Consider the following 27,587-nt stretch of genomic DNA (forward strand, 5'->3'; position numbering starts at 1 on the left):
CTCTAACACATCTTTAAGCTGTACCCTCATGTTCTATCACCAGACACTACAGAGATGAGATCAGCATCTCTGCTCGCCCTCACGAGGAATTTGTAGACAGCAGTCAGGTCACCCCTCAGTCTCCTCCTCTCTAAGCTGAGAAAACCTAGTATTCTCAGCCACTCCTTATAAGTCTTGCCTTCTACTCCTTTCACCATCTTCACTGCCCTGCTTTAGATGCGTTGTAATATCCTTCTTATATTGTGGAGCCCAGAAATGCCCAAGGTACTCGAGGTGAGGCTGTGCCAATTCTAAGTATGATGGGACAATCAGTTCTCTCAGCTGTTTAGCTATACTGTGCCTAATGCACCCCAGGATACAGTTGGCCCTTTTTGCCAGCAGGGCACACTGTCAACTCACACAGAGCTTACCGTCAACTAGAACCCCGAGATCCCTTTCTGCAGGGCTGCACTCCAACGTCTTGGTCCCTGATCTATACGTATATCCAGGACTACACCACTCCTGGTGCAAAACCTGGCATTTGTCCTTGCTAAATTTCCCAGTGTTGGTAATTGCCCAGCCCTCACAATTTATCAAAATCTCTCTGTAAAGTCTCTCTACCCTCGAGGGAGTAAGCGGCTCCTGCTCGTTTAGTATCATTGGGAAACTTACTTAGTATGTACTCAACTCCTGTGTCCAGATCATTGATAAAAACACTGAAGAGAACAGGCCCTAAAACTGAGCCCTGGGGAACACCCTAGTGACTAGCCGCCAGCCAGATGCTACCCCATTTACTTCAACTCTTTGAGTCCAACTCTTTAGCCAATTGTTCACCCATCACATTGTGCACATGGCTTGCTGTATGCTGGACAATTTTTCCAAAAGGAAATTGTGAGAGATAGTATTAGAATCTTTGATAGAATAACAATCAAAAAAACTCAAAACCCTGAACAACCACATCCACTGCCTTCTATTTGTCCACTAGGTGGGTAACCTTGTCATAAAAGGATATTCAGTTATTAAGGCATGGCTTGCCCTCCAGGGTCACAGAATCACAGAATGGTAGGGGTTGGAAGGGACCTCTGTGGGTCATCTAGTCCAACCCCCCTGCCAAAGCAGGGTCACCTACAGCAGGCTGCACAAGACCTTGTCCAGGCAGGTCTTGAATATCTCCAGAGAAGGAGAATCCACAGCCTCTCTGGGCAACCTGTTCCAGTGCTCCGTCACCCTCAGAGGGAAGAAATTCTTCCTCATGTTCAGACAGAACTTCCTATGCTGCAGTTTGTGCCCATGGCCCCTTGTCCTGTCGCTGGGCACCCCTGAAAAGAGTCTGGCCCCATCCTCTTGACACCCACCCTTCAGATATTTGTAGGTATTTATAAGGTCCCCTCACAGCCTTCTCTTCTCCAGGCTGAACAAGCCCAGCTCCCTCAGCCTCTCCTCATAGCAGAGATGCTCCAGTCCCCTCACCATCCTGGTAGCCCTCCGCTGGACTCTCTCCAGTAGCTCTTCATCTTGCTTGAACTGGGGAGCCCAGAACTGGACACAGTACTCCAGATGAGGCCTCACCAGGGCAGTGTAGAGGGGAAGGAGAACCTCCCTCGTCCTGCTGGCCACCCTCTTCTCGATGCACCCCAGGATCCCATTGGCCTTCTTGGCAGCCAGGGCACACTGCTGGCTCATGGTTAACCTGTCGTCCACCGGGACACCCAGGTCCCTCTCCGCAGAGCTGCTCTCCAGCAGGTCCTCCCCGAGCCTGTACTGGTGCATTGGGTTGTTCCTCCCCAGGTGCAGGACCCTGCACTAGCCCTTGTTGAATTTCACCAGGTTCCTCTGCGCCCAACTCGACAGCCTGTCCAGGTCTCGCTGAACGGCAGCAGAGCCTTCTGCTGAATCCACCACTGTTCCCAGTTTTGTGTCATCAGCAAACTTCCTGAGGATACCCTCTAACTCTTCATCCAGGTCACTGATGAAGAAGTTGAACAAGACCGGGCCAAGTGCTGACCCCTGAGGGACACCACTAGCTACAGGCCTCCAACTAGACTCAGCGCCGCTGATGACAACCCTCTGAGTTCTGCCATTCAGCCAGTTCTCAATCCACCACACTGTCCACTCATCTAGCCCACACTTTCTGAGCTTCCCAACAAGGGAGACAGCCTCAAAAGCCTTGCTGACGTCAAGGCAGACAACATCCACTGCTCTCCCCTCATCTACCCAGCCAGTCATGCCATCGTAGAAAGCTATCAGCTTGGTCAAGCATGATTTCCCGTTGGTGAATCCATGTTGACTACTCCCAATAACCTTCTTTTCCTCCAGTTGCTTAATGATGACCTCCAGGATGAGTTGCTCATCTTTCCCGGGATGGAGGTAAGGCTGACCGGTCTGTAGTTCCCTGGGTAATTCCTTCTTGCCCTTTTTGAAGATTGGAGTGATACCGGCTTTTCTCCAGTCCTCGAGCACGTCTCCTGTCCTCCAGGACCTTTCAAAGATGATGGAGAGCAGCTCAGCAATGACATCTGCGAGCTCCCTCAGCACCCGTGGGTGCATTCCATCAGGGCCCACGGACTTGTGGGCATCCAGATTGCTTAAGTGATCTCTCACACAGTCCTCCTAGACCAAGGGAAGGTCATCCTTTCTGCAGGCTTCCTCTCTTACCTCCAGGGCCCGAGATTTCTGAGGGCCAGCCTTCGCACTAAAGACTGAAGCAAAGAAAGCATTCAGTAACTCTGCTTCTCTGCATCCTCCGTCACCAGGACACCCATGTTGACTTTGACTGATGACTATGCTGTCTCTGAAGTGTTTTTCAGTAACTCCCAGAATAATCTTCTCCATAATTATACCAGGAACTGAAGTGAGACTAACAGGCCTATAATTACCAGGGTCTTTATTTCTTGCCCTTCTTGAAAATTGGAATAATGTTTGCTAGCTTCCAGCCAAGGAGAACCTCTCCAGATTCCCAAGACCATTGATAAATAATTGCGAGAGGTCTCGCAGTAACATCGGCAAATTCTTCAGTACCTTTTAAAGAATTCCATCAGGCTTCATAGACTTGTGTGCATTCCATTGCAGCAGCAAATCTTGTAAAAGCTGAACATCAACTGGGAGCTTATCACTCCCGTAGTCGTGGTCCTCCAACTCAGGGCTCCAGAGGTCCCAGGGCCATCACTTGTGTTAAAGGCAGAGGCGAAGAACGCATTAAATGTCTCTGCTTGATCTTCGTCCCTATCTGTGAGGTGACCAATCTCATAAAGTAACGGAGGAATATCATCTTAAGTCCTCCTTTTGCTGCCAACATACTTAAAAGGCCTTCTAAGTTGTTTTGGTTCTGAGGGGGCGTTTGTTTCCTTTTGTTTTTAAGATTCGCACAGCAAGCTAAGTAGTCTGTCCACACATGGTTCAGCCTACCCACTCTTTCCTCCTTCCAGCAAGCACAACAAACCACCTCCGGGACAGAATGATCACCCTACACTTTAAGTAAACAAACTCTCACTGATGTGTAATCTGCTAGCACAGATCAATATAAGGCACTTCTTTTAATGCAAAAGAATTCTATTAAATTTCTGATATACCGGCTGCAAAACCACCTAAATCAATCAAGTAATGGTATCATTCTACTTGGGCCAGTTACCCAGTTCCTCTGTTTACACCCTCAAAGTGATGCAATTTTGTAACTTCTCGCATTAGTGCCTAGCAATAGAGTTTCATAGTGCTGACTGTAAGCACAATTTGAGAGATCACTGGTCACAAAACTATTGTCGACAGAAAGTACTTCAGACTACAATAAAAAACATCCACAAATGCATCCATTACTGCAATCATAAAACTGAAGAATTTTCAGCAGAGTAGAAACACTTCTTCCTCATCTGTGGGCCATATGTAGATGCTTTCAGAAAGGACTAACAGAAGGACTTCTACAGGAGGCTAAAGCTTCCATGCACACATCCTTTCCACAACTCTAACAAAACAATACTGCTTGCTCTGTAGAATGCCCAGAGAATGACTGTTGCATATTCTGCGATCTTCATTGACTCCTAGTCACACAGCGCTTTTGTTCCAACCTAATGACCCTTAGATCTAAGTCTTTTAATGGTCTGGGTCCACCAATCTCTTTTGGTGACTTTTTCTTCCAATTTCTGTCACCTAACATAAGACAATGTTCCACAAAATTTTCTGCTAAGCAGCCGAGTCTTCATTTGACTTTACACATTTACTATTCACACTACTTTCAAAATGTAAGAGCCAGAAACATCAATAGTTCAGGAGAACTACTTCTAAACCATAAAGCGTTATCCACAGTGTGAGAAGTCCTGCATGGTGTTTAAACATAAACTATGATGGCAGTAACAAGTTGGCCATTACCTGGGTCGAGTGCCTCGGCCACTCTCACATTTTGTTAGCACATAATTCATCCATTTTCTGGCAAAGCTGATATATTTGTCTCCAATTTTCTGTCTGAATTCTCCAGACATCAGGCGAACAACTTCTTTATGGTACTGTAAGAAACTAAAGATTACTTTTCACATATTAATAAGAACAATGAAAATACCATTTGCAACACACACTGGAATATTTGCAGGCTAACAAAACTCTACAGTATGGTAATAGTCACATCCTATTCTTTGACATAATTACTTCACGCCAGCAGTTGCACATCTGTAGAAAAAAATAATGAAAAAGTGTATGATACAAAACATGTAGTGAGAGGCAGCACTTGAGCCATATTGCGCTCTTGAGTGTATACAGGTATGTGTTGAAGTTTAGCAGTGTACACATCATTTAAGAAAACTCCTACATAAATGCTCAGTCCTGTAATCAAGATTCAACCACTAAGTAATGTTTACTTTCAGTTATACTGCAGGTAGCATTAGTGGATGAAAGAGTTATATAGGTACTTTTAATAAATTAAACAGAAATACCAGCTGTTTTTCAGAAGACTGTGCTTAGAAGTATGTTAAGGTATGATACAATCTTAAAAAAAAAAGTACCAAGCTCACAGGAATCAAATAGTGAAACAATACACTAAAAGCATCTGAACATGACATCTCCTCCTCAGCACTCTAAGGAAGGCACTCAAAAGCTATATTCACTGCATCGAAGAACCACCGTAAACTCTGAAAGAACGTCTCATATTACAGTATTATGGTATTTTGGCAGAAAAACTGTGAGAAGCCAAGTTACACAATGACATTCAATATCAAAGGATATTTCTGATTTCATCTAGAATGCTGCTAAGTAGCAGAGCCTACAAGACTATACCTAAATTCATGAAGTTCTTAAAGCTTTTGAGAGTTCCAGACATTGCTAATTGGACTCTGAATTTAACAGATCTATCAGTTCTTTGTCAACCATTTTCACATAAGATCTCTGCAGCAACACTTCTTTTTTACAATGTTCTGCTAGAATTCTTCATATTTCCACAGAGTTATAGTTACTTTATTTGCAACAATGCAAAACTAGAAGTTTCAACTGTTTCTTACCAAAACTACAAACCAGATGCATCATTAAGTGTTTGTTTCCTTACCTCAAACCCAAAATTATAACCCTGAATCATGGCTTCCCGGTAGTATTGCTGCAAAGTGGCAGATTCAGATTCATCAACTTCAGCATCAAACTCCGATGTGAACATGTGATCAACTCTATCAATGGCACCGCTTATCTTATTGCATAGCTGTAATGCATCACTCTGAGTAACAACAAAAAGGGATTGGGGGGGGGGCATCAAATTATTATTTACACTCTACAGTTGACAAGACCAAGGCAAACATGAATCTAACAGTTACACTATTTTCATTCAGTCTTGGAAAAACAAACACTTAGCAGCAGTTGCACTAAACATATCTTACAATTAAACTAAGCATTACAATTGTTTGCTTGAGTGAGATTAACTTTAAAAAAAAAGAAATTAAAATAAGGAAAAAACAAAAACCAACCAAAAAACCCCAGACAAAAACACCCAACCAAAATCAGACAGATAAGAACAGAGAAAATGACTTTTATTGCCTGTAACATGACCAAGCCTCTGGTTGTATTTTCACCACTGTATGTGGATAAAGCTTCTACTGAACTCAGGGGGAAATGTAGGGACCTGACATTGCAACTCCAGCCTACCAGATCTTTGCTTTTCTGCATCCTCCAAAAAACTAACCAATCAATTAAAAAAAACCACTAAAGAAAACTCTCATCCAACAAAAAAAACCACAACAAAAAAACACCATGCCAAAAACAAGCACAAAAAAACCGAGAGAGACCTACCCACTTTTACATCACAAAGCGGCCACCTTCTCCAAATACAGTGGAAAAAAAATTGATTCTTGCAGATCATGGATTTTGATAGAATTTATTTTTATGAAATCAAACACTTTCATTCAATTCAATAGTTCTCTCATACAAAGATGCATTTATTCTGTTGCTATTAATATTTCTATTGCATTATGGACTTGTTTCCCACTTACCCAGTGCAAAAATGATTACACCAGTATTGGTGAAAAGTACACTCACAAATCCTTTGCAAAAACAGAATGAAAATTGTACTGAAAGTAAAGCCCATAGAGGTTGCAGAAATTACAGTTGCATAAATTACAGTTGCAGAATATGTCATTAGCATTGCAATGAAGTCTCCTTACACATTTTTACTTATCAGCAAGCAAAGCGCTATCAATTTTGACTGAGATAATCTTGAAAACTGTTTACCTTTAGCTGTTGTAGAGCTTTGGCAATGACTGGTTGGCTGGATGTCTGTTCCTGGTGCAGAGATATGAGCCCTTCAATAGACTGCTGGAAAGCTTTTCTCTGACTTACAAGGTGGGCAGATTGAATGACTACAAGAAGGAGGTTATCAACCTACGAAGACAAGATACCACTAGTTTTTATAAACAAAATCCTCTCTATAAAATCATGTCCTCCATCAGCAAATTCCAACTGGTTATTTTTTTTTAATTCTAAAATATGAAAGACCTCTATCTTTGCTATTCATGAAAATCTTTAATTCACACAGAAAAGCTTGATGCTGGCAACTGAACTTGACAAACTCTCATCATATGAGCAAAGCTCGATTAGGACAAATGCCACAGCAAGTTTTCAAGGGGAATATACTCATACTCACTTCTGGAAAGGTTTGGGAAACACTGTATTAAAATTATCTTCAGAATAGTTATACAGAGAAAGGCAGCATCCAAGCAAAAATAATTATATTTTCTCAAAGCGGATGGAGGTAACAACCATCACACAAATAAGAGGGTTTTATCCAAGTAGTGTAACACACTTCAGGACAAAACCTACTATTAAACAGGGAAAGCCATAGGTTTACCACCTAGTATTTGCTCAAATTCTGAAAATCATTACAACGTAAGAATATGCTTTAGAAACCAGAGCTCTGATATTGAAGAAGTCTACAAAAGTACACAGTCACAGATGGTGTTGCCTTTGCTGTGGTGCTATGAGTCATATACTAAGCTCTGTTGATTTCAAACCACAGATAATGCATCTGCAACAACTTACTCAAAAAACAAGATCTACTTCATCCATATATTCAATACCTCATCCCCAAAGAATATTTTCATGCTCCAAATCCTTCAAGTGTTGATGGGATTCTTCTATTTTACGAATATTTTTAAAATAACATCTTACATTTTCTGTAGTTTGCAATCAAAACATGTTTTTAAAAACACGACACAATCTTTCTGATTTTTTCTTTTTTTACTGCCTAACCTTCCAATATTGGATTTTAAAAAAATAATAAACAGCGTTATACCCATACAAACACCCACGTGTTGTATGTGCACTTACATATGTCAGAGAGAATACCACTTGCAAACCAAATTCCACCTTTTGCTGCTCTCATTTCCTGAATGAAATACCAACTTTGAAAGAAGTCCAATAAAATTCTAAGCACTTAATCAAAGGCTATTTTTTTTATTGCTAATTCTGGACAACAGACCAGCAAGAAGTAACATGCTTGCACGTTAAAAACAGCAGTATGTACAAGAGTGACTTTTTCAACTGCCTGCAATTGCTACTGCCCTCTGAATGCCAGAGGCCAGACAGAGTGACATGGAAAGTCACTCTGTTCGTGGACAGTAGAGCCCATTTATGGTAGGGATCCAAGCAACTGCATGACATACTAAAAGGAAAATTCACTTAGCTTAACGTAAGGATATGAGAACAGGAGGGGCAAGGAGCTGCAGCTGGCTCAGTTGCTAGAGCATAGCAGAACTGCTGGCAGGGAAACCCTGTTGGCTTGGGATGAAGGAAAGTGTGACTGGAAAGATTTCTTCCTGCAGAACTGCTGAACATCCAGTAGCTTCCACAGAAATTTAACTTTAAATGTCACAATTCATCCAAGATCGAAAGTAACTCATTTCTTGCCTCAGTGTGTGGAAAGCACACAAGCGCTACACATTCTTGGACTGGTGACTTCTTAATAAAATGTATAGTTTTCAAGTCCTATTCACACTTCTGATACTGAACACCCAACTAGATACTGAAAGTATCTCTTTCTTATAAAAATCCAACCCCGAAAAATGCACATTGTAGATTAATCCTTTTAAGAAATGTTAAAACCCACTGAATTTAATACTTGCATTAACACAACTGACAACTAATCCTATCCTTGAAGTAAACTTTTTATTACCTACAAAAGGACATGTGCCTCACTTAAATTACTGTGGTTAATCTGAAAGGATAAGCATTCGCAGAAGTGTGGAGAATACATAAAGAGGGAAACAAAACCAAAAACAAGCAAACCCCAAAACCCACCTTCATGGTTCGCAGTGTATCGACAGTTTCTACTTGTGGCACTACTTTGACCGGCTGACCCCCCCATGCACTCCAGCTGTCATCTAATTCATGGTCTTTATCGCTGTGTTTGGTCATTAGTAAGTAGGCCTCATATGCAACGTCATCTGAATCCTTTGAGCAATCCTTCCCAGCAGCTGCATTGAGGAGCTGCAAAATCACAGATTTTTCTCCTGCAATACTGTTTGGTACAAACACTTGTAAATTCTCGAGTCCAGAGATTTGTACCTGTAGAAAAAAATAAATATATACTGAATCAGTGAATCTCACTGTCTTTACTCACTTCTTTTATACATTAAATAGATAAAATAGATCTATGTCATCTCATTTAAGCAACAGCGAGTGTTTTCATCTTAAACAGTTGTACAATATACATACTAAAACCATACATCATGCAGCCATTTTTGCACTAAAAGTCAAAATGCATTATAAAAAAGTATTTATCTTGAAATCCACTAGATTACCAACAGTTTTGTTTGCACTTTCAATTGATCCTTCTACATATTCTTCTACAGGAATCTTGTTACAAAAAAGTCTGATTTCACGTATTTACTAATGTATGTATAAAATATATACACACAGATTTTAAAAAGTAAATTAGTCAAGACTAATTTAAGATTTACAAAGCACACATTTTAAAAACGGAAATATTAAAAGAAGAAAAATTCCTTCAGGATCTCTAAGAGTCCATGTAGCATTTCTCAATGGCTACAGAAGACAAGACTAAGCAAAAATATGGCTAAAAAATATCAGGTATTCTTCCACTATTCATGAAAAAGAGATTAATTAAGTTAAATAACATTGTTCTCTTTTAATAAAATACTACTTATAGTGCTTAAAAACTACTTCTGGATTATATCTGTCACATTAGCAACAATATTTTAACCAAGTCAGGCATCACAATCAGACCGTGAACACAGTAAAATAGTTGATTCCTGTGATCTGACATAAAGTAACTGACTTACAGTGCAGTTTAATTCTCCCTTTTCAGAGTCTGATGTCACCAAGTTAAGACAAAACACTGCACTCAACATTTTTACCATTAGGCAGACACATCTTATAGTTAAAACCATTGTAATCTATAGGTTTATGTAAAAACTAAATGGTTGTTACTGAAAGCTAAAACAGTTTCCCAAAACTAATGAGCATCTCATTGAAAAGGCCGTTAAAAATTTAAACTCCCTACCTGATGTTAGGAGGCCAATATTTGAAGTGCTGATCACTAAAATGTGTGTCATTTTGAGAGTTAAAAAAAAGGGGAGAGGTAATACATACAGAGGGATAAATCCTGAGATCCAAATAATCTATCTAGATTATTTAACCCATGTGCTTACACAGATTTTTCAAACTCAATTTTTCTCTTCTGAACATGTGCATAAGAATGACATTATCTTTAACTGAAAGATCTACCAAATTTAATATTGTGTCTTAAAGCAGTCAAGAATGGATATCTGGGGAAAAATATTTTTAAAAAGTAAACATATACTGATTTCCCTGACTATTCTCCCACTCATAAACAATTCACAGACCAGGGTCCTGCTGAGCCACATGTTTCATCAATGTATTTAACAACCCTTTATGAATTTCTCTCCTATGCATTTACTGGTCTCCTCTTGAACCAATTTCTACTTTTAGCAATCATTTACATAAATCTAACATGAATTCTGTCATGCAAAAGTTAGTAGATTATTTCCCAATTGGGAATTATATACATTAAATGTATGGAAGGACAAAAAAGAATACCAGATCCAAATAAATTTAAGCTGTTAGAGCAATCGATTTACTTAAATTCAAACTACAATAAAGATTTGTTGACCTAGGAATTTTTAAGGAATAAAATGCAAAACCACAAATGTGGGAATTTATAGTGCAGTAAATACTGGGCACCAGGAGTTTAATCTGCTTTCACTGTACAACAGTTTTCTAGCAATGGTTATTCTGGAATAGAACACAGTGCCTGCACTTCTCACATATTTAGTACTCTCAAGGAAGCTAGCGAGAGCAACCCTCCCCTGTAATACTTTTGCTTCATAAAAGCACACAAAAAACACAGATTCGTAGTCTGAGATTATCTGCTTAAACACATCCATTTACTGATGTATCTGTTTACCTCATAAACTTTAAAGCATTCATTTTTCATAACACTCCCCGCTAAGTGTTATCACTCCCCTCTCACAAACAAGTAAGTATGATTGAAGCAAAATGGCTTTTCCTAAGTCACAAAGAGAATCTTTGTGAACACAAGGAATTAAGACACTGATTTCCCAAAACATAGACTAGTATTTTCACTCACACAAACACAGGTACAGAAAATAATTTGATTGTCACAATTCAATATGAAATACAAGACACTTTAACCGTTGAGATACAGATGCCACGTTAAAAAATTGAAAGTACACCAATAAATATCCTTTGACATTTCACTTAGCATCTCCACTCTACTTTCATGCCTCTGAACTGAATTTACCTTCACATACTCTTTTGTTTTCAGGGCGTTCATAAGATCTCGCACAGGGGCTGACAATGCAAATTCTGCTGCTATTTCAAGGTCCTACAAGTAGTAACAAAACAAAAGAATATGCTCTCAGACTAAATTTCTTTAAAGCATATAAATAAGATGAAACTCTACTGTTAACTTACCTTCCTCAGCATTTTAGCAAAACCAAGAGCTTTGGAGGCCCTTTCTCTAGCTTCATGAAACAGCTCTTTGAGTGCTCGGCTGGTCTCTATAACAGACCTCCTGAAACATTGGTAAGAATGAAGTGAAAATGTTTTAAAAAAAATCATATTGCATTTTTTACAGCTACTAGAAAATAAGAATTATTTACATGTATGTCAATAGAAAGAGCACCGAAAAGATAAATATTTAGAAGCAGCTGACTGAAATAAATTGAACTTGCACAGGCACATTTTTGGTAAGGATATAAAAATGGAATTTAAAGAACGTTACATAAACAATCTCTCATGCCCTGAATTAAAAAGAAGGTTACTAGGTTTCAGACAGACAAAATGATGGTTTGTTACTTCTGCATACAGAAATATCAGCAATAATGTCTATGGAGTCTTGCATTTACAAAGTTTTCATTCTAAGAAATAAAACGCAGCATGTACCTGTCAGGGCTACAGAAACATAAGTGTGTTTATTATTATTAAGCCAAAGGGCTTAATACCTGATTTCATCTGATGCAGTACTGTCATCGGCACTGGCCCAAAATTCATCACAACTGTCTTGCAGTCCAGAATCTAAAAATATTCCTGTAGATTTCAGCAGCATTCCTGCAATATCACTGTAGCAACAGAAATGGTGGAACTTCAGAGTCTTACTCGGGTAGCATGGCACCTTAAACCTCCTCCTACTCTGTCCAATGCAAGAGAGCCATGTTGCCAAGTCCGCCTGCAGAAACAAGCAGCATCTTGGGGGGCCTCAGTTACTCTACATGCACAGGGCTAGCAGGAATGGGGAATTTTCATAAAAGCAGTCATTCCTGTTCTAGCTAGAGTAAGAGCAATCTGCACTTCCTGCATCCTATAGCTACAGTTCTTGCAATAATTGAAAAATTCACAAAGGCTATCAACCCCTCATTCAGACCTCAAGAAGCCCAATCTCGGAAACACAAACAAGTGCTGTCTTGAATATGTATCTGTAACATATCAACACCATACGCAGAGTAACTAAATAAAACCTACCAGAATAATTTTCCAGCTTGAGCTTCACCTCCTCTTATGTAAGGAGTTATTTCTTTGGTGAAATTCCATTCTTCCTCCAACAGATTTTTTAAACTGTGAGACGCTTGAGGTAACTGCTGTAGCATTTGGATCCAGCTTCGCATATAATCAAAGTAAACCTGTACGTGGAAAGAGACAAATTAAACAGAAATTGTTACACAATGGGTAACTAAGGACTATACCTTCTCATACCAACAAACAAACTCAGTATTATACAATTTGTAGAAAACATTTCTACAACATTTTTTATTTGCTATGATTGAAAACAAGCTACATGTTTCCACACAAAACATGCAATTTATGGCTTAGCAAGCAGAAAGTGCTACTGGAGTATTAAATGCAATGTCTTCACTATACTTTCCTGAAAATATTGACAGTATCACCACCTTGCTTGCTGTGCTGCTATTCACCATTGTATCAGTACGTATACCCACAGTGGCCAGAGTTTTAAAAGCTGAACTACTGAAATCTTCTAAATCTTCCATTAACTGGATTACTCCAAAAGGTTTTATCTGAACATATCCTCCTGGACATGGATAAGTGCAGCGAACAGGCTTCTCAGATTCTACAGTATACCTTGTGTTTCTTTATATGAAGTCTTATATTTCACCTTTATTTAATTATTATTGTTTTAAACCAATACAAAAATACAGGTAAGTACAATTCTTCAAACATCTGCCCTTCAGGATCATGCGGAATGCAAAAAAGTAGCTGCAATTTTACCATGTTTTAGTTCAATAATCCATAACATCAACCACTGTCCCTCCTTAGAAATGGTTAAGGCACTTCCCATCGGTTTCAAGTATTTTTGGACCACATTAATAACGCCAAGATTGTAGGATGGTTTGGGTTGGAAGGGACCTTATAGATCATCTAGTTCCAACCCCTCTGCCATGGGCAGGGACACCTTCCACTAGACCCAGTTGCTCAAAGCCCCATCCAGCCTGGCCTTCAACACTGCCATGGAGGGGGCAGCCACAACTTCTCTGGGCAACCTCTGCCAGTGCCTCACCACCCTCACAGCAAAGAATGTCTTCCTAATATCTAATCTAAATCTACCTTCCTTCAGTTTAAAACTGTTACTCCTCTCCCCATCACTACACTCCCCGATAAAGAGTCCCTTCCCATCCTTCCTGTAGGGCCCCTTTAAGAACTCCCAGCTGCTATAAGGTCTCCCTGGAGCTTTCTCTTCTCCAGGCTCTACAGCCCCAACTCTCTCAGCCTGTCCTCATAGAGAAGGCACTCCAGCCCCCTGATGATCTTCTTCATGGCCTTCCTTTGGACTTGCTCAAGCAGGTCCATGGTCTTTCTTATGCTGAGGGTCCCAGAGCTGAACACAGTGCTCGAGGTGGGGTCTCACAAGAGCGGAGTACTTATGGAAAGCCTTAAAATTCTACTCTGGGTTAGGTAGGTACTGCTGTAGCCCCATTCTTGACTTTATTTAATTTGCCTTTCACTCTCAGCCTAATTTCTTGTCCAGTACTCTTCTTAGATACCTTGCCTGCCTATACAAGGAGTCCACAGAAAAAGACAAAGAATAAGTCCAACCTCCCAGCCCACGTTAATCCTGTCTTAACCTTCTGCTTTCTTAAAAGTCTTCCCTATTCCTATTTTTAGTCCAGATTATCTCTTCAGCTCTCTTTGTCAGAAGATGGGACAGCTGGGCAATCAGGACCATTGATCCAGCCTTTCCCCCCTGCTCCTGACACTACAGTAACCTGCAACTTTGAATAGGCACAAACTGTGATTCTTTGAAGTCTGATATATTTATTCCTATTCACAGTCTAGTTACCGTCCCTTTTGAAGGCCTACAAAAGGCAAAATCCTCACGCATTTCAAACTCCTGCCAAAGTTCAAGCTCTTGCCTCAAAGCATAAAAACATTACAGCTAGCTAAAGAAAAAAAAAAAAAAGGTAAGAAAATTCAAAATGGACAAGATGAACCATCTCCCTTTCATCTAGCCAGGTCACTTCTGCTGGAAATTTCTAGAAATTTCAGATGAAGATGAAGGCAGACATGCAACATAAACAAGTTTGAGTAAAACAGTACATTTCCACCACGGTAGACCGTAGGCAATCAAAAGCATGTAACAGGAAAATGCATGCATACTCAACAATAGATGGTACCAACAGCTCTACTGACAAAACACTAGTGATGAGGTACTGAGGTGTATCTCGAGGGCTTTTTCCCCCCAGAATGGTGAGGACAAAGCTCAAACAATGCATGAAAGAATAGAAACCAGTCATATCCGAGGGAACAATAACTTAATACTAAATTCACTAAAGATTATTTCATTTAGTATCTTTCAGAGGCCAAGTGTCCTGAAAATACTTCTTTGTGCTTAACTTCTTGCAATAATTAATACACATTAAAAATAAGATAACATTAATGGATGAATACAATACCAAGATATTAAGACATGATGTTAACGAAACAATTATTTTTTTATTCAATACTAAAAGGTTATAAAAAGTTTCGTTTAAATGTATGGAATTTACAGTTCTATTCATGAACCACTTCATTGTAAATACAGGCAATTTACAAGTATACGCTACCATAGTCCAGTAAACAAAAATCAGTATTGGTAAAATCATTGCTACAATGGCAATGGCTACTGTGTTAGCTTTACAAGTCCATTAAAACAATAAAATAATGTTGAAGTAGCACAACAACAAAAAAATTAGCAAGACATATACCCTACTGGGACAACAGATTTCTATTATCAGTATTCAGATTAATACGCTTAGCAGAACTCCAAATATTTTCTCCTTTTTGAAGCTTACCATTAACATTTTATGCAGGTCCTCTTCAAAAGAATCAATGTTGCAGTCAATCTTTTGTAAGTCATCTAACACCTCCCGTAACATAAACTGGTAATATTGCTTCATTAACAGGCCACCCTTCAGAACCTCTTTACACTCTCTCACTAGCTGCAAAAGAAAAACCCAAAACCTGCCATCAGTCAAGACATTATTCTTCAATTCTCCCTGGGAAGTGAAAGCTCAATTTGTCAGTCTACTTTGTCTAAGCATGTTATTTCATCACTACATAACTTCTACAGTTTTCAGAAATGAACACAGAAGCTCTACATGCCTGCAGAAAAGATGTGATTAGTTTTCCAGGATTATTTAATAGCATCATGCCATTTGCCACATAACCATAAATGGAGAGATGTAGGCACATGTTTCAGACTTCATTCTGTGCACAGGGCCACAGCTAGCAACTTACTGGATAGTTAAAACATTTAGAAGTGGGCAAGAGGGCTCACAATCATCAGATCACTAGTTTAACTAGAAGCAAGTCAGGAATAATATGCAATGTGTTTGACACATGCTTCGAGACCTATAAGAGATGTTTTACTATAGGAAATTCACTGTCAATCTATTGGGCAGGTGTCCATAATTCTAAAACCCATACCAGACTCAAAAACAGTTAGTGCTTCCCCGGGCAAGGCTAACATGAGGAAAGTTACCTTTTCAGCCACAGAAGTCACTTTTGGCCAAAGAGCTGTTATGCCTCCCTGAAAGCTTACAGCTTTTATTTATCTAGAGAAATGTGCACAACCACAGACACAGCAGTACACAAACAGCAAGAATGGTTTCAAACCCACACTAACAAATGCCTTTCTTTCGAACGTCCTTCCACGGCTAAGTGCATATTCTTCTGAAATTATTATTAGTCTGAAAACCCCTGACCTTTTCTGAGCAACAACTTCACTAAATTGAGAGTCTACGAGGAAAAGAGGGATTCATTCGGAGGGTCAGAGGGAATGGAATTGTTGGTTGGTTAATCTGCTTTTTAAAATCTTCTATAATGGCTACCCTGGCAAAATAATATATCAATATAGTGGACTCAATGTATGAGAAATTCTAATGGCATGAAAGTAAAACAAATAACAATGTTATTAATACGACAAGAGTCATTGGAATCTTTCACAGGCCAGAATACGTTAGGCTGTGCTCCCCTGAACTCTGTAGCTTTACATTTACCGTCAGGAGAAAAAGGAACAAAAGCCCTGCTCCAAGTGGTGTCAGTCACTTATCAGAAACCAGGCACGTGTGACATTTCACTCTTCAACTAGGTCAGACTACCTTAGAGTTAATGTACGGCATATGACAGTAACAGACCATAAGCAGTCTGCACAAAATGTCGGTGGCCGACAAGGACTGTTGACCCAAAAATTCCAGGAGGTACCACGTGCCTTTAAGATCATCTAGACAGAGTACTGATCATCAGACATGGTCTTCCCCATCCAAACACATATCCTTTAGCTGGTTGCTTCTTTAATCATTAAAATGTGTTCAAATACTACCAGGTTAATACGTGTGTGGATAACAGAATTGTTTATTAAGAAATCAGCACCTGCATCAACATACAATATGCTACTGTGCTTCTATAGACTTAAATGGGTGTTGATGAAGAGGATATTACTTACTTGTAAACTGCATTTCTCGATTACAGTAGCCTATAATCTGGAACTGAAAAATCTTCTAGCAGTATTGACCTAATTTCTCCACTGATTTTTGTAAGGAAGAAGCTTTTATGAAATGACAGTATCATCTACTGCCTTTCTGAAGATACAAACTGGTATGAAAGATACAGAGAAATCTGACAGTTATTTTGCAGAATATCATGGCGCTGTAAGATACTCAACACACGTTATAATGGACAAACAATGTCTAACTTAACCATCTAACAGAAATAACCCATGTGCATGTTCACATACACATCCCCTGCCCTCCACTTCTCAGCACAAACGCAGAACTTGAGAACTGTCTGGAACTGTTCAGGAACTACACTGCCACCATGTAATGGCAAATTGCCATTAGAAGAGAACAACTGTCTCCAAGACACAGGATCACCAGGATCACAAAAGCTACTGCTAAAAGTGAAACATGGACAAGATAGCTCAAAAAGGGGAAGCTAGAGAGAAAGGATGGGAGAAAAAGCACACTGTAGGAGGCATATAATGTGTGCTGGTTTTCTTCTTGTGCGTATACTTTTTCCTGCAAACCAGATTTTTTTCAAAAAATAGAACCAATGTGCTAGTAATCCAAAAATTTAACCTCACCTTGGAAAAGCTCAGTATCAGAACTAGCATGCCTGATACATTCAAACAGTACTGATACATATTTCAAACAGTACCAAGCAGTAGGAGACTTAGTGCAGGGTCCTGCACCTGGGGAGGAACAACCCAATGCACCAGTACAGGCTTGGGGAGGACCTGCTGGAGAGCAGCTCTGCGGAGAGGCACGTGGGTGTGCTGGTGGACGACAGGTTAACCATGAGACAGCAGAGTGCCCTGGTTGTCAAAAAGGACAATGGGATCCTGGGGTGCATGAAGAAGAGCGTGGCCAGCAGGACGAGGGAGGTTCTCCTCTCCCTCTACTCTGCCCTAGTGAGGCCTCATCTGGAGTCCTGTGTCTGGTTCTGGGCTCCCCAGTTCAAGAAAGATGAGGAGCTACTGGAGAGAGTCTGGCGGAGGGCTACAAAGATGATTACGGGGCTGGAGCATTTCTCTTATAAGGAAAGGCTGAGGGAGCTGGGCTTGTTTAGCCTGAAGAAGAGAAGGCTGAGAGGGGACTTTATAAATGCCTACAAATATCTTAAGGGTGGGTGTCAGGAGGATGGGGCCAGGCTCTTTTCAGGGGTGCCCAGCGACAGGACAAGGGGCAATGGGCACAAAATGAAGCATAGGAAGTTCCATCTGAACATGAGGAAGAACTTCTTCCCTCTGAGGGTGATGGAGCACTGGAACAGGTTGCCCAGAGAGGCTGTGGATTCTCCTTCTCTGGAAATATTCAAGACCCACCTGGACAAGGTCCTGTGCAGGCTGCTGTAGGTGACCCTGCTTTGGCAGGGGGGTTGGATGACCCACAGATGTCCCTTCCAACCCCTAATATTCTGTGATTCTGTGAGACACTTAAAGGTCTCAGTGCCCCAAATGACACCTGCTAGGTCAGTCTCCCTAGAAACCAAACTGCACTGTGTTACATGCATATGAAGAACAATTCAAGGGATTGGGTTTGTTCAACCTAGAGAAGAGAATACACAAGAGGAATCTAGAAGCAGTTTTCCAGTGCCTAGAGGACAGTCACAGAGAAAATGGGGGCACTCCTTTCACAAGGATGCACGGCAACCCTACAAGAGGCAACAGGCATAAGTCGCTTCAGGGAAATTCTGCCTGGATACAAGTAAAAAGTGCTTTACTGGAAGAAAAAATAAACGCTGTAACAGATGGGCTGGAGCAGCAGTGGAATCTGTGTCTCACCGGAATTATTAATGACCTGGCCTGACAAAGCCCTGGATAAGCTAATACAGGGCCCAGCTTCCACCATAGAAGGTTGGACCAGAGTATCTCCAACCCACACTTCTCACAGAATCACAGAATAGTAGGGGTTGGAAGGGACTGCTGTGGGTCATCTAGTCCAACCCTCCTGCCGAAGCAGGGTCACCTACAGCAGGCTGCACAGGACCTTGTCCAGGCGGGTCTTGAATATCCCCAGAGAAGGAGACTCCACAACCTCCCTGGGCAGCCTGTTCCAGGGCTCCGTCACCCTCAGAGGGAAGAAGTTTTTCCTCATGTTCAGATGGAACTTCCTATACCTCAGTTTGTGCCCACTGCCCCTTGTCCTGTCACTGGGCACCACTGAAAAGAGTCTGGCCCCATCCTCCTGACACCCACCCTTCAGATATTTATAAGCGTTTATTAGGTCCCCTCTCAGCCTTCTCTTCTTCAGGCTGAACAAGCCCAGCTCCCTCAGCCTCTCCTCGTAGGGGAGATGTTCCAGTCCCCCCATCATCCTTGTAGCCCTCCGCTGGACTCTCTCCAGTAGCTCTTCATCTTTCTTGAACTGGGGAGCCCAGAACTGGACACAGTACTCCAGATGAGGCCTCACCAGGGCAGTGTAGAGGGGAAGGAGAACCTCCCTCGTCCTGCTGGCCACGCTCTTCTTCATGCACCCCAGGATTCCATTGGCTTTCTTGGCAGCCAGGGCACACTGCTGGCTCATGGTTAACCTGTCGTCCACCAGGACACCCAGGTCCCTCTCCACAGAGCTGCTCTCCAGCAGGTCCACCCCAAGCCTGTACTGGTGCATGAGGTTGTTCCTCCCCAGGTGCAGGACCCTGCATTTGCCTTTGTTGAACCTCATCAGGTTCCTCTCTGCCCAACTTTCCAGCCTATCCAGGTCACGCTGAATGGCAGCACAGCCTTCCGGTGTGTCTACCACACCTCCCAGTTTGGTGTCATCAGCAAACTTGATGAGGGTACATTCTAATTCTTCATCCAGGTCGTTGATGAAGAAGTTAAACAAGACTGGGCCCAGTACTGGCACCCCTGGGGGACACCACTTGTTACCAGCCTCCAACTAGACTCAGCGCCGCTGATGACAACCCTCTGAGTTCTGCCATTCAGCCAGTTCTCTATCCACTTCACCGACCACTCATCCAGCCCACACTTCCTGAGCTTCCCTAGGAGGATATCATGGGAGACTGTGTCGAAAGCCTTGCTGAAGTCAAGGTAGACAACATCCACGGCTCTCCCTTCGTCTACCCAGCCAGTCATGTCATCGTAGAAAGCTATTAGATTGGTCAGGCATGATATCCCCTTGGTGAATCCATGCTGACTACTCCTGATAACCTTCTTTTCTTCCACTTGCTTGATGATGGCCTCCAGGATAAGCTGCTCCATCACCTTTCCCGGGATGGAGGTGAGGCTGACCGGCCTGTAGTTCCCTGGGTCCTCCTTCTTGCCCTTTTTGAAGACTGAAGTGACATTGGCCTTTCTCCAGTCCTCGGGCACCTCTCCTGTCCTCCAGGACCTCTCAAAGATGATGGAGAGTAGCTCAGCAATGACATCCGCCAGCTCTCTCAGCACTCGTGGGTGCATTCCATCAGGGCCCATGGATTTGTGGACGTCCAGATCGCTTAAGCGATCCCTCACACAGTCCTCCTCGACCAAGAGAAAGTCATCCTCTCTGTAGGCTTCTTCTCTTACCTCCGGGGCCTGGGATTCCTGAGGGCCAGTCTTAGCACTGAAGACTGAAGCAAAGAAGGCATTCAGTAGCTCTGCCTTCTTTGCATCCTCCGTCACCTGGACACCCGCCTCATTCAGCAGCGGCCCCACATTGTCCCTAGCCTTTCTTTTGCTGCTGATGTAGTTGAAGAAGCCCTTCTTGTTGTTTTTGACGTCCCTTGCCAGCTTCAATTCCAGGTGGGCCTTGGCCTTCCTCGTCGCATCCCTGCATGCTCTCACCACGTTTCTGTACTCTTCCCAAGTGGCCTGCCCCTCTTTCCACATTCCATGGACCTTTCTCTTCCATCTGATCTCCGCTAGAAGCTCCTTGTTTAACCATGCAGGTCTCCTGCCTCCTTTGCTTGATTTCTTTCTCAGGGGGATGCATTGCTCCTGTGCATGGAAGAAGTGTTGTTTAAGGAGCAACCAGTACTCATGGACCCCCCTGCCTTCGAGAGCCCTGGCCCACGGGATTCCTTCCAGTAGCTCCTTGAAGAGGGCAAAGTCAGCCCTCCTGAGGTCCAGGGTTTTGATCCTGCTTATCGCCCTGCTTCCTCCACGCAGGATCCTGAACTCAACCATTTCATGGTCACTGCAGCCAAGTCTACCTCCGACCTTCACATCCTCTACCAGTCCCTCCTTGTTTGTTAACACGAGGTCCAGCAGCGCGCCTTTCCTTGTTGGTTTCTCCACCACTTGCATCAGAAAGTTATCATCGATGCTCTGTAGGAACCTCCTGGATTGCACCTGCCTAGCTGTATGGTCTTCCCAGCTGATGTCAGGGTGGTTGAAGTCCCCCTTGAGAACCAGGGCCTGTGACTGTGAGGCTGCTTGCAGCTGCCTGTAGAAGGCCTCATCAACCTCCTCCTCCTGGTCAGGTGGCCTGTAGTACACACCCACCATAATGTCACCCTTATGAGCCTGTCCCTTAATTCTAACCCACTAGCTTTCAACTTGTTCCTCATTTGCCCCCAGGCCAAGCTCAATACATTCTAGTTGCTCCCTCACATACAGAGCAACTCCCCCACCTCTCCTTGTTGGTCTGTCTTTCCTAAAGAGTCTGTAGCCATCTATGACAGCATGCCGGTCATGCGAGTTGTCCCACCACGTTTCTGTGATGGCGACCAAGTCGTAGCCGTCCTGCTGTATAATGGCTTCCAGCTCCTCCTGTTTATTGCCCATGCTACGTGCATTGGTGTAAACACACTTGAGCTGGGCTGTCAATCTCACCCCTGGCCTTGGCACGCCAAGCCTATGCTCATCCCTAGTGAGCTGGGCAATATCCCCTTCCCCCTTCGAAGCTAGTTTAAAGCCCTCTCAATGAGCCCCGCCAGCTCGTGGCCAAGAATTCTTCTTCCTTTTGCCTCGTGGCCAAAAATTCTTTTTCTCTGTAATTCTGTAACATTCTGTGAACTTATAGAATAAAACAGACCTCTAGACTCTGTTTTGAGTCTGCCCAAGACTTTAGGGTTTATAATTCTTCAGGAAACAAATAGATCTATTTGTCAAATATCCTCCACAGCTCCTTTGCCTGTTCAAAAATATTGCGTGGGACAAGGAGCATTTGCCTAGTTGAACTCATTTTTTCCTATGTAATTAGCAAGACAGTATACATCATCCAAACAGTCTGTAACAAACACATTGTTTTCCAGGAAGAAAGTGGAATTTTTATTTAACTCAAAGTCCACAAGTAAAATACAAAATGTAAGGGCAAAAAAAGTGCCCCAGTCTCTGGGAAGAAAGGATACATCGCTCTTTACAATACATTATGCTACACTATATTTTACTATAACTATGACTCTTAAGACTGAAATTGTAGGTACTGTGCTTTTGGACATAAGGGCATCCAAAATCCTAGTACACTAAGGAAAGAAAAAGGGGGGGAATTAAGGCGGGAGGCAGGGTGGAAGAGAGAGGACTGAAATGTATTTGGGACAATAAACTAACTTAGCAATTGATGTTGGAGCAGCAGAAAACTAGAAAGTGAAATCATGATCAGCCCAAGAGTTTATTCAACTGTTTACCTTTAAAGACCACCTGATAAAACCCTGATCTGGTTATGCTTGCCAGGGAGCAGGGAGATGGCTTCAGACAATTTTAGTATGTCTGGACTAGACTTTGAAAAATGGCATTGATCCAAACAGCCTTCATTGTATCAGACAACTACCAAAAAATAAATCCTCATAAACATTCTCAACCAGTGACAGGACTGACAATCTCAGGTCTCTATCCGCAGAAAATATCAGATATTTATATAAAACAATATGCTAGAAGATTTTTTTTTTCATTTTGTTTTTTTTCTTAATCAACTTCCACTATGTACCCACCACATGTTGGCAGAGGTCTTACATTGGGGGGGGGGGGGGGGGGAAGGACCACATAGAAGAAAAATTAAATATACAGACCCTTAAATCTGGTTATGCTGCCTAAGAAACCCAAATGGAGGAAGATGTGCTGGACAAGGTTATATAGCTTATAATGCAAATGGAACAAATACTGTTTACCTTCACTGGCTCATAATTCTTTAATCACCAGCTTTGACTCCTGGAAGTCTAAATCAGAGAGGTATATATGACCAGTTGTTTACTATGCAAAAAACAGATCTCCATATGAAATATGAGACTACTTATGAAAGTCATTACGTAATTACACACTGTCATTTCTTAAAACTAATCCTCCTTAAACCAACAACCTTATCATAATGAAATGAAAAAGTAATTTCAAATAGGAAATATAAAAGAAAAAAACAACACCAGAAACAGTTGAAGCGAACCTGTTTAATACTCAAAAGAGATGGTTCCCCAGCAGGTCTTTGTTCCAACCTTAGCTTGAGACATTCATGGATAACATTGAGCAGGACTCGGCAGAGGACCAAGAATGCAGGTTCAAAAGACGGTAAATCCATGGATTTCAGCTCCTCCCATGATACAGTGCTGCATTTTTGCTCACAACAAGGTGGGGAATTCAGTAACTGCACATAATCTGAACACAACATGGGATCTGGAAATTCTGAAAACTGTAACAAGAAATAGGTATCATGAAAAAGATCCTTAAATTCTTCAAGATTTAGCGTTTGTTTAAAGTAGCAAAAAGTCAAAAGTCTATTTTTAAAAAGTAAGATTTTATTAACTGGCAAATCAACCACAGAATTTAAAAAAAAAAAAAGAGAGAGAGAGAAATTGAAAATAACTTTGTTTTGTTTACTCCCAAGGGTTCATAATTGTTTCCCTCAGCCAGGTAATCCTCAAATTAAAAAAAAAATCTCTCATTTTACGTTGCTGCTTTAAAATTATTAAAGCATCCGCTAAAGCTAGAGACCACCTCACTACACGGGAGAAAATGGTATTTGAAGTTATAATGAACACACAAGTTAACCCTAACATAATCTATAGGAACATATATTCAGGTTATTATAAGACACAATACTTGAGAATTACAAAATATATTAAAAAAAAAAATAAATCAAAAGGTCTTACACTAATATCTAGAGAAACAGGTTCCAGCTTGGCTATGTCAGGTGAGTAACCTTGTTCCTTTTCCAATACACAGTGCACGTACTATATAAAACTCCACATTGTAAAGCAATGCAATATTCAAGAAAGTGTCACTAGCTAAATTGAACAAAACCATTGAAATAATAACTTACAAACTTTGGAAGTTGTTATGAAATTGAAATGGAAATTAAGAGATCAAGCTGGTTTTTTTCAGCTAATAGACTTTTTCATTTAAATGAAAATTACATTTAAATGAAATGACATTTCTAGTCAGAGAAAATTATTGAAACGATCTGAAATAGACATCCTAGATACCTAAACTATACACCTTGTGATAACATTCTAAGCAAAGCTGTGCATGGAGGCAGTCTGGGGTTTAATTTAGGAAGAAAATTTGGACTGCAACATGTATGCAGTTCTTAAAGATAACAACACAATGCACATCATCAAAGGATAAGATTTGTTTCAGATTAGGTTTTTTTTAATTCAAATTCTCATTTCACAGCTGCTAACTATGACACCCGAATAGCCCTCATTCATGTACTAGCCATAACTAGCATTTTTTCAGGTTTTTCTTCAGTGACAAATTTAAATAACATCACTTCAAAGGAGGGAAAAACATTATCATTTGATCTAATGTCTAGTAAAATGTTATCTAGAAAGTTAAAAAAAATTTAAGCCACTTTTAAGCTTATTATCTAGCAGAAAACTAAAAAAGTGAAAAAAGAAACTGTTCATTCCTTTACACCTACATATACATTATTGACATTTGTGCCTACAGTGTTGCACAAGCTCTGCTTTCTCAGAAGAGCCACACAAAATTACAACTACCGACAAAGTCAGTTTTCTTAGTGTTTTTATTTTTCAATATTTTGATGTTTTTCAACTGTCATGGGGGATGGAATAGAACATTCATTACTGTCTAATGTTGGCACAAAACATACTATGCGCTGCAGATTCTTAAGTGGTTTATAAAACCACTAGTTCGCTACGCAGATAGCAAACATGCATGAGTGGGGACTTCCTTTACATCTAGTTTAGCTGAAGTTTAATCACTAGCTGATCTACAGTACAAGAACATATTGTCTTAGATTGTATATTAATGTCTTCTGTTTACTAACTCTTAAAGTATAGCACCAAAATAGCACCAGAGCTAAAGGCTTTTATACAAGTTTTCATTCATAACAGATCATGACAATAGCACACTTCTACAGTACCACTAAATATTTAAGAAATACAACCCTCATTGTGATGCAAAAAATTCAGTTCTTATAAAAATATTAAAGAACTAGTCTATGAGCAAAAATAACACAACAAAATTGAATATATGTGTTATTTAATTTTCTAACATTAAGGATAACAGCACATGATATTAGGACTTAGCATCATTAGAAACCTAAAATTCTACTGTTCACTTTGACTAATCTTAATCTTCAGCAGGTCCAATCTGGAATGTTTCGAGTGACTACCAAATACTTCTTAAAAAACCCCCAAGAAAACAAAGTCCAAGCCATTCATTGAGATAATACATAAAATCCATACTCAAAGGTGCAGCCAGCTGAATAAACAACAAGCAGGGTACACGGGCTTAAATACTGTTCTACTAAAATAACATCTCCAATTTAGTAAACTAAAATAAGAAATATTACCCATTTTCTTTCAGAATCAAATCATACAACTTCTACACAAAATAGACTCTACAGTGCCTAAAGCCTTGTTGAAGTATCAGAGCCTATGATGAATCAAACTTGTACTTTAAGAAACGCTAAAACCAGCCATCTGTATAAACATTTACATATATTTAAGATGAAATGAGCATTAAAGAATTCAGAAAGCACATTCTAGACAAAAGATAGTGTTTAAGTAACAAACGAAATGAAAGTATGTCCAGAGATTTTAAAGTGTATGTACACACATAAACACAGACTCAAGATACAAAAATCACAGAACAAAGATTAACAAAACACTAACAGCTCTACCTGCATACAAATTTCAAACCGAACTGCATCAAAAAAACCCCAATGCTGCCTTCAAATTACTGTCAGATGCAAAGACCAAGCAATTCAAAACTGTCTCTTCTATTTTAGTCTGATGCCATCTTTTGCTGCAGTAGGTACCACACTTCTGACAAGCAGTATTTTCTCTTTTTGACAGAATTCTTTCCTGCCCCCAAATTAAAAGAAGTTTACAACTTTACAGCATTCGCCCTTTGTCATAAAGTTATTTCTTAAAAGAGGACAATATTCTAAAGAAAACGCAGTAACTACTGACAAGGAACACTGAAAGAAGTTGCAAGGGTAGAGAAGGAGGGAGAAAAGATTAACCTTACATCTTACACGCGTCATCCAACAGTGAATTACCAAAAAATTTAATTCTGTGAAGCTTCAGCAAAAACTCTAGCTACCAGTGTTTCACTGGCTTGTTTTAAGACCCCTTATAAAGTCAAAACATTTGAAGCATTTAGCAATTTCAAAAATACAAACTATTTTTCAATACCCTCAAATTACACTTTATTTCCTTTGTTTTTTGCTAAAGCTATTTTGACCTACATATTAGGCCGAACTTTCTACTTAAGTATATATGGTTTGGGGATACTTTTGATTACTTTACTGCAAGTTTTGCTTGGGCACATTACTCTTTAAAAATTCACAAATATTTTCTTAACGCAAAATTTACTAGAACACAAGTTGAAACCAATTAGAGAATAAATATTCAACAAATAGCTTCATTTTTTACAGTAATATCTACATTAGCAGCAGTACAAATAAAAACTTTTTCAAAATCAAGTAACTTTATAAATATAAATCTATTCATCCTAAACAAATAACCTCCAAGGGAGATAAACAATTCTTGTTCCTCTTGCAAATATGACAGTCAACACTAAGGGATCAGCAACACGTCAAAGACCACATGGAGTACCATATTAGAATGGACATGTTGGCTCAGAAATTCCTTTGTCCAGAATCCATGGTTAGCACCCGCCACCCCCCCCGTGCCACTTTATCAAGGAGTGCAAGTAATCCTTACTACTAGTTCTCCCTAATATAAAAATGCCTATAAGTAAGTTTATATTAAGAAATAATATTCTGCCTTGAAAGAATTAGTGACCACAACTTACCATACCAAACTTCACCTACTGTCTTTTGTTTACTGCTTTCTTCATAATGTTTTTAACAACTCATAATTATTCTTAATTTAGAACATAAAATGACCCAAAGAAATAAAAATTAAACTAAGAGCCAGCTGACGAATGCAACATGCCAACATGACCTGCTTTCGTAGATTTAAAGGTTAGGAGAGTCCATTCATTTATCCAGTCTGGTCTGAAGCATAATGTGCTACCACAGTGCTTCATCCATTTAGATGAGGAAAAACCCAAAACAACAGTGATGTTTTCATAAAGGATGTCTTGCAGATAGATATCCAGTCTTCAAGACAAGGAAAGGAAAATGACCACTTCCATTGCTCATTTTTCTCCTTATTCAACTTCTGTGCCTAATTTTCCAATTTAATTTTTCTGACTTAGTGGCTTGAGACATTAAAAAATGTAGAGAGCACAGATGTTACCACAAAAACAT

The 27,587-nt window shown here is 40.4% G+C and overlaps 1 protein-coding gene across 6 annotated transcripts in view; it reads right to left on the bottom strand.

Moving 5' to 3' along the window:
• Positions 1-27,587, bottom strand: part of MAP3K4 (mitogen-activated protein kinase kinase kinase 4) — an 81,013-nt gene that overhangs the window by 28,694 nt on the left and 24,732 nt on the right. For all 6 annotated transcript variants that reach the window (XM_075413710.1, XM_075413707.1, XM_075413709.1 and 3 more), the window contains exons 4-13: positions 23,289-23,531; positions 15,282-15,428; positions 12,460-12,617; positions 11,943-12,059; positions 11,413-11,512; positions 11,240-11,323; positions 8,734-9,000; positions 6,670-6,819; positions 5,501-5,662; positions 4,339-4,472 (exon numbers count right to left, since the gene is read on the bottom strand). In XM_075413710.1, coding sequence (XP_075269825.1) covers positions 4,339-4,472; positions 5,501-5,662; positions 6,670-6,819; positions 8,734-9,000; positions 11,240-11,323; positions 11,413-11,512; positions 11,943-12,059; positions 12,460-12,617; positions 15,282-15,428; positions 23,289-23,531 — 1,562 coding nt within the window. The remainder of the gene's footprint in view (positions 1-4,338; positions 4,473-5,500; positions 5,663-6,669; positions 6,820-8,733; positions 9,001-11,239; positions 11,324-11,412; positions 11,513-11,942; positions 12,060-12,459; positions 12,618-15,281; positions 15,429-23,288; positions 23,532-27,587) is intronic.

This window comes from Opisthocomus hoazin, chromosome 2 (genome assembly GCF_030867145.1).
Source record: "Opisthocomus hoazin isolate bOpiHoa1 chromosome 2, bOpiHoa1.hap1, whole genome shotgun sequence".
NCBI classification, from domain to species: domain Eukaryota; kingdom Metazoa; phylum Chordata; class Aves; order Opisthocomiformes; family Opisthocomidae; genus Opisthocomus; species Opisthocomus hoazin.